Raw genomic sequence first — 7,559 nt, forward strand, 5'->3', positions numbered from 1 at the left:
TCCTCCCCTCCCCAGTCTCTGTCCTCTTTCCGCCTGCAAAAGGGGTTCCTACTTTTCGTGGCTTCTCATTCCTCAAGTTCAGCTCTCTGTGCCAAGTATCTGCTGAATTCTGTGGTTCAGGTTGTGTAGGTTGTGTTAATCCTCCAATAAGTTTTCTAGGTGTGTAGGATGGTTTAGTGTTGGTCTGGCTATATTTCATGGATGCAAGACACACAAAAAGCTTCCATGCTGTTCTGCCATTTTGGCTCCTCTCTTTAGAGCAATTTTAAATGTATCACCTTTTTTATTTCACTTTTTACTTTTTCATTGTTAGTATGTAGAAATGCAGTTGGGTTTTTTTTTGTGTTGATCTTGTATCCTGTAAGCATGCTAAACTCACTTATTAGTTCTAGTATTCTAAAGAAAATTCCTTGATATTTTCTACATAGACAATAATGTTGTCTGCAAATAAGGACCATTTTATTTCTTATTTCCAGACCAATGATTTTATTGTAACAAAACACAATTAGTTAACATGGTTTAAGATCCCACTTTGACATATTATTTTTTTTTAATTTTTAAAAATTTTAAAAATGTTTATTTATATTTTGAGAGAGAGTGAGAGATCATGAGCAGGGGATGGGCAGAGAGAGAGGGAGACATAGAATCCGAAGCAGACTCCAGGCTCTGAGCTGTCAGCACAGAGCCTGATGCAGGGCTCGTACTTGCCAACTGTGAAATCATGACCTGAGCCAAAGTCAGACACTTAACCAACCTGTCACCCAGGCACCCCAGCTATTTTAAATAAAAGTTACTTAAGAGAGAGAAAAAAAAGCATACTCAGGCCCTCCTCCACCCCCCTAAAAGCAAGGGAGGAAAATCTCCCATGTGAAAGGTACCCTCCCTGTAGCAGGAGGTAAAAAGACACCCTTATCACCAGAAGTGGGAAATTTAGAGCAGAGGAGGTGGTATAACAACTTTTGTTACTTTTTACTAATGTACTACCCCAGTCCAAACTCTGTTTAGAATCCCTTACTAATTGAAGCTCCCAAAGTTAAGTTTTCTTTGTCCTGCCAATTCCTCACAGATTTATTGTCTCTGTCTAAAATGTATAACAATTTCCTGCCTTGGTTACTTCCTTGGGTCTCATTTCATTACTGGACTTCCATGCACATGTAATAAAACTTTTGACTTTTTCTCCGGTTAATCTGTCTCATCTAAATTTAATTTTTAGTCTACTTGGAAGACCTTGAGAGTAAAGAAGAGTTTTTCCTTCTCTCCACAACTAATCTTTAGGAAGCTACTATTTGCTGAGTTGGGTGTAGTGTCAAAGGATATCCATACTTATATGAAAGTTACTAAAACACTCCTATATTTCCCAACTACATATCTCTGTGAAGCTGGATTTTTTTTTGTATCCTTCAACCAAAACAGCATATCACAACAGACTGAATGCAGAAGTGGATGTGAGAAACCAACTACATTCCACTCACAAAGACATTAAAGGTATTTTTTAAACAGAGCTACTCTTATAACTAATTATTTTGTTTGGGAAAATATAGTTGTTTTTATATGAACATGCTGTGGATTTACATTTGCTGTTTTTAATGAATTAATAAATATTTGAAGACTTAACACATAAATTTAATTAAACTTAAATCTGATTAAAAGTTTAGTTCTTCAGTCATGCCAACTACATTTCATGTTCTCAATAATCATATGTGGCTGGTGGCCACTGTACTGGACCACACAGATAGAGAATGTTTCCGTGTCTACAGAAAGTTGTATAGGATGGCACTGGAATCTGCAGGTATGGCAGGGCTAAGAATGATGCTTTCTCAGCTAATTCCTGGAACGGTACATGATAAATTCAAGAAAAAAAGTCATTTCTCATCACTCCAAAGAGATTATGAGTGAAACCTATTGACCATGCCATCTCACGAAAAAGAAGAGGGTTTGCAAGAAATGTGATGGAAATCCTCCCAAAAAAAGAACCATTTATGTTTGTTGAGTTTTAGTCCTGCAAGCCTTCATGCTTTTCTGTTTTTGGGGGGGCTGGGGGGGCACTGTAGCTAGATGGATGGAGGCAGATTCACAGAAAAACACGTTGGCTGACATTGTGGACATGGCTAATGCTAAGGTGGGCACTGTGTGGGTGGACACTGGGGAGGTGTTGAGCGCTGGGTAAGTAGACACTGAAAAAATAAATGCCAACTATGGCAAGATGAACTCTGTGGGTGTAGGTAAGGTACTGGGTATTTTGGGGTCCCTGTCTCTATGTAGTAGAGGGGGCATGGCAAGGACACATGGTTGGGATAAGTCTGCACAGTGTCTGCTTTTCTTTGAACTCAGGGAAGTTCAAAGGAAGCAAGTGAAGGTATTAGCGAAGGTGAGAGAAACCAATGCTCATATAATGAGCTGGGAAATTCCACGTCTAATCTGTGACGGTATTCTTTAATCACCTAAATCTATGATTATAATGAGTAGCTGCCTTCCTATTTAGCATTTTTTTCCTTTTTAGAAATTTGTTCTATATTATAAAGATCTTCCATTCTTATGTCATAAGTCAAAGAAAAAAAACTTTTTTCTGAAATAGCAAATATTGGTTGAATTCATCAAATAATTCCAGGGTTCAAATTCTAAATTGTATTCAGAATAAATTAGCATTGTTATGTACCATGAAACTAAAGGTTTTTAGAAAACCATACACATATTTTTGCAAGATATCATACCCTGATTTCTGTCATGTTTTTTCTTGAAAAAAAATTCGTGAGTATCAAGAATTCCAACTCACCCAATTCTCTACTACAGGTTAAGAATAAAATTTTAAAACAGTGGCAATTATGAGGAAGGGCCATTTTTAGGGTCAGACAGCCCCTGTCATTGAGAAGTGGAGTGAGCAGTGGAGCCGCTGGGGTAACACATAAGCCCTGTGAAAGTCCTAACAGGATGGGACAGACTGGAGGCCCTTTTCCCCCTGGCAGTTTGAATGACAGAGGCTCTGAACATTTACAGAGAGAGGTTCAGAATTACCCTCAAATCAACAGCATCTTCTGAAGAGGGTACAGACTACTCAACATCCCAGCAGACATCATATAAGCTCCTACTACTTGGTGGACACCTGGTTCTGCAGAAATGTGGCATGTCTGGGGCGGGAGTGTTGAGCACACAGTAGAAAAAAGACAGGAGGAGAAGCAGCTTGGTGGAGAGTCAAGGACATTATCATGCCAACAAGCAGCAATTTTAAATCCCCTGAACATGCACAAACCTTGCAGACTCAGGTGACATCATTCTCTCCTCCCAGTCTGATGATTACTTGCCAACTTGCAAAGCTTTGCTGGATAATTTTTGCCTTACAGTCTCCAAATTTCTCTGGAGTTCTTTTCAAACATATCTGGAGCGCTTTTGAATCATGCAGGTGTGAGGCAGGTGATAAGCAACACACCTGTCATCTGACATCTGTTGTCTGCTTCATACCTGCTTGATGTTATTTTACAAATGGGGTTCATTCCCCAGTGACCACTGCAGCCCATCTAGAAATTCTGCTGGTCTCTCAGTCCCTAGATGTTTTGCTTGTTACCAGCAAAGTCAAGAAGACATGGCTTCAGGAAGAGAGCAAAGGGTCGGAATCTGAAGAGCTGGGCTCTAGGTAAGATTCAAAAACATGACTTCTGGGTGGTCTTGATGAATTATCTTCCCCTTTCTGGGGAAGGACATCAGTTTGTTTATCTGGAAGCTGAATAGGCTCGCTGGTGGCTTTCAGGTATCTTTTCACCCTAATATTTGCCCATGGTGACCTGCTCTCCCTCAATTCCAGGCTGAGGTTTTGTCTTATCTTTATTAACCAGTCTTCCTTCTGAAGCCTGCCTAAACTTCCATTTTCTTCTTCGGTGCATTTGCTTTTATTCTCTTCAGAGAGAATAGATGTGTATATGGAGTGGGGAGGGCAGGGGGAGAGAGAGCATGTGCCTGTGAGCAGAGGAAGGTGCATGTGTGCTCTGGTATCAGTGAGTATTTGCATGAGTGTATATTTACATGGGAAAGGGGTGGATATCACCCCCTTAGGCTTTTCCTAGGCAGGCACTGTGGATTCTACTCTCCATCCTGCTACAGCATAGAGGTCTCAGTGATCAAGTCAGCGTGTGTGTGTGTGTGTGTGTGTGTGTGTGTGTGTGTGTGTGTGATTTGAGGGGGAGTCAGTGTGTGCAGGAATTCATCTGTGTGTGGGTCTGGAGGAGCGTTTCAGGGCTTGGCTCCATGTATTGGGGCATCAAACAAGGGAGGATGTATAAAGAATCATGACGAAATCCATATAAGCACTACTTCTTTCAAAGAAGAAGAACAATAAAGGAATAAACCAAACAGAAAAAGGGCAACTTGGGAACCAGGACTAAGTCACAGACAGCTTGAAACAGGCACCATCTACACTCAGGTGGGATTCACTCAGGTGCAGAAGAAGCCCTGCTCTAGGTAAAGGTGTCCAAAGTAACAGACTCTGGGTGGTCTTGACCCATTGCCAGCCCACGATCGACCTGACACACACACACACGTGCGCACACACACACACACACACACACTCAGTGCCTGTGCCAGACCCTTTGCTGCTTTATGTTGAAAAAACAATTAAGAAAGTGGAGTCAGCAAATGACACCCACAGCCAACTGTGGAGTTAAAAGTGATTTAATGGGGGCAGGGCAGGAAAGATCCACTTGATCCCCCAAACCTCTCTTTAGATGAGCCCTGAGAAGTTAGAAAAGTAGCTCAGCCAGTGAGACTCTCAGCGTCATTTAGAGGCTCGGAGCCCTCCAGAGCAGTGTGAGGGAAATCTTTGTAGAGGGTGCAAAGAGGGAGGGTTATGACTCAGAGTGGCAGCATGCTAATTGTAAAGAAGGCATAGAAGCAGAATGTGAGAGGGGATTCAGCATCCGGTGGTCAGCTCCCCAAGGGCTTGCTTGGCTGTAGACCCCATTACTTCTGCTTGGTCTTCTGCTGAGCTGGTGCTGGGGTGACTGTTGAGGGACATGGCTCAGGAACCTTGGGGTGGCAGGATTCTGGTGCTTTGGGATGGCAAGGCTCTGGAGCCTTGGGGTGGCAGGGCTCTGGAGCTTTGGGGTGGCATGGCTCATTGGTTTTGGGGACACATGATTCCTGGGGTGGTGGCTGGCAGGGCTGTTTCACCTGCTGCTGCTGAGGCTGAGGGGGAGGGGTGCAAGGCTGCTTCTGCTGATGAGAACTCATGCTTCACAGGAGGCTGACCCTACAGACAGAACAGACAGGTCAGATTATTTAAACAGGGATTAACTAGGTTAGAAACCATGTTCAATGTCAAATAGGTTTCTTTTCAGTCTCCTTTAAATCAAACAGACTTCATTTCCCCTGGCTGTCTCCCTGAACACTTGAAAGTAAAGTATGCTTTGATAATTTCTGGGCCATTTCAAGAGAAGGAGCTAAAAGACAATTTGTTCTGCTCCATTTCAGTGGGTTCATTCCCCAGCAACATTTCTTCCCCAGGCATGTCGAATCCCTCATTGACAAGTACCACACTGAAGTCTTTTTGAAAGTGACATTGTAGAAACAACTGCAGTCTACCCACCCCTACAAACATGTAGCACACCTGTGACTTACAGAATGCCTCTGTGGGTCTTAGCTCCTGTGACCTCGCTTTGCCTTTGCTTATATAGTCTGCTCTGAAATGTTCTTCCCATCTCTGTTCGTCCAAATCACCTCCATTGTAGCCCTCATGTGCCATCACCAGGAGATCTTGAATAGGCTCTCCCAAACTGCCAAAGCCCTTCCCTGTCCCTCTGTTCCCCTACCAATCACTATCTGCTTTGCATTTCATCTTTGTACATGCATGCACTATCTTCCTTGCTAGGCTGCGAGCTTGCTGAGTAAGTTGCATAACAGTCTGATTTACACAAAGTGTAACAGGCATGGTGCCTGAAATATAGCAAACACACAGTAGAGGTCCATCTCATGAATTAACATTTTTATGAGTCATAAACAGAGAAAATAGTGGTGTTGCTGAGAGTACCTGGGTCTGAGTCCTAGTCACATCCTGGTGTTAACTTACTACGGGTACTTACACAGACCTGTCCCTTCCCTGGCCCCCAGTCCCATAGTTATCCATTGAAGTAGCAGACTTACCTGCCCCTAAATTCCCTTCACACCCAAACTATGCCTTACTCTAAAATACAGATACCCCAGTACTCTCTCTAATTAATACCCCCATCAGCTCTCTTAAACATATTTGCCTTTGTCCAGTTTCCAATAATAAAAAAATAAACATGAATTTCAAATTGGTCCCAAACAGAGACTCACCTGGTACGCAGCGAACAGGTTGTCTGGTTGCTCTGGTCTGATGTGAAGTCATCGGCCAGCCGGCCTTTTATAGGATAATGTGCCCTGCCTCAAGGAAACAGAATCACCCCAGGCCCCCTGTGTTTTCATTCCTTACCTGTCAAACATGATTCACCCTACTCCCCTCAATTACCAATTGGCTCAGCTTTTGTGATGAAAACCACCCACTTGATATTTTTTTGGCACTGGCTATGTGACAATGATGTCACTGGTGCCTGATTCCCAGTGCCACCCTCTCCCTTAGACCCAGGCATAGGGTTTGTGTGGGGGGAGGGGGGAGCCACAGACTTCCTAGAGGGTTTCATGAGTTAACCCTGGAGGACGATCTGAGTCCTTTTTGTGGCCTTGCTACCTTCTTGCTCTCTCTTCTATTCTGTGGGACAGAATACATTTGGGCACATGAAAAAGCGGGAGAGGGGTGCGGAGGAGCTGAGGTGGGCACCAATTGTCTTGTAAAGGTAGATGCTAGAGGTCATCGACTGACTTAGGACAGACTTCTTGTCTGGGGTCCAGGACGTTTTCCCATCTTTCCCCTAACCCCATTGAATCACCCACATTCAGATTACTTAATTATTACCCCCAACCCCACCCCTTCCTGACTGGTTGCTAATCTGGGTGAACCTGCTTTGCCTTCACCAACCACACCTTCACCCCTCTCCTACTTCAGAGATTTTCAAGGGCTAATTCCTCTTCTGGGATAACCTTTTCCCTCCACTCCACCCAGCCTTCTGGCCCTGGCCCTTCCTTTCTAACCCAGCTGCAAACCACCCACCACCCACCAAAAACCTGGAAGCCTCTTCTAACTACCTTAGCTCCTAAGAGCCCATTTCCACTCCTTCTTTGCCACTCTCAGTCCCAGCCCTGACACCTGGAGGTCTTGCTGGCTGCAATGCTTTCCTTCTCGTGGCTCTGTATCACCTGGGGGCTCTCCCAGCATCAAAGCTGTGCCTGCTTCAAACAACAGCTCTCCCATGGTGATATTTGTTTCCACATTTAACCAATATTAATGAAGATGCTAGTATATGCCAAGCATGTCTCATTCTGGGAACTACCCAAGTGTGAAGGCCACTTCCCCTCAACAGACTGGGAAATTCTTAGCACCAGAAACACATCCTACTTCAGAGCCACTAATTTAATGGATCTCAGAGAGCTTCAGTCTATACTCTTTAAGTGATGTTTGGGGGATTTGAGGTTACAAGAGGTTAAATAACTCTCCCAAA

The 7,559-nt window shown here is 43.7% G+C and overlaps 1 protein-coding gene across 2 annotated transcripts; it reads right to left on the minus strand.

Moving 5' to 3' along the window:
* Positions 1–4,643: 4,643 nt before the first annotated feature.
* Positions 4,644–6,431, minus strand: LOC109261053 (cornifin-A). 2 transcript variants are annotated; one of them, XM_019439584.2, is made up of 2 exons: positions 6,301–6,431; positions 4,644–5,236 (listed from the first exon to the last, which is right to left on the minus strand). In XM_019439584.2, the coding sequence occupies exon 2, from the start codon at positions 5,215–5,217 to the stop codon at positions 4,948–4,950; it is 270 nt and encodes an 89-aa protein (XP_019295129.1). In that variant the 5' UTR covers positions 5,218–5,236; positions 6,301–6,431; the 3' UTR covers positions 4,644–4,947. The 2 variants fall into 2 exon arrangements, with proteins under 2 accessions (XP_019295129.1, XP_019295130.1); XM_019439585.1 differs by lacking the exon at positions 6,301–6,431 and adding an exon at positions 5,605–5,628.
* Between the last annotated feature and the right edge of the window lie 1,128 nt (positions 6,432–7,559).

The sequence above is a fragment of the Panthera pardus genome, unplaced genomic scaffold, assembly GCF_024362965.1.
Source record: "Panthera pardus isolate Hobbes unplaced genomic scaffold, ASM2436296v1 HiC_scaffold_10, whole genome shotgun sequence".
NCBI lineage: Eukaryota > Metazoa > Chordata > Mammalia > Carnivora > Felidae > Panthera > Panthera pardus.

Coding starts and splice junctions, on each gene's coding strand:
- LOC109261053 (XM_019439584.2), bottom strand. CDS start 5,217: ATGAGTTCTCATCAGCAGAAGCAGCCTTGCACCCCTCCCCCTCAGCCT.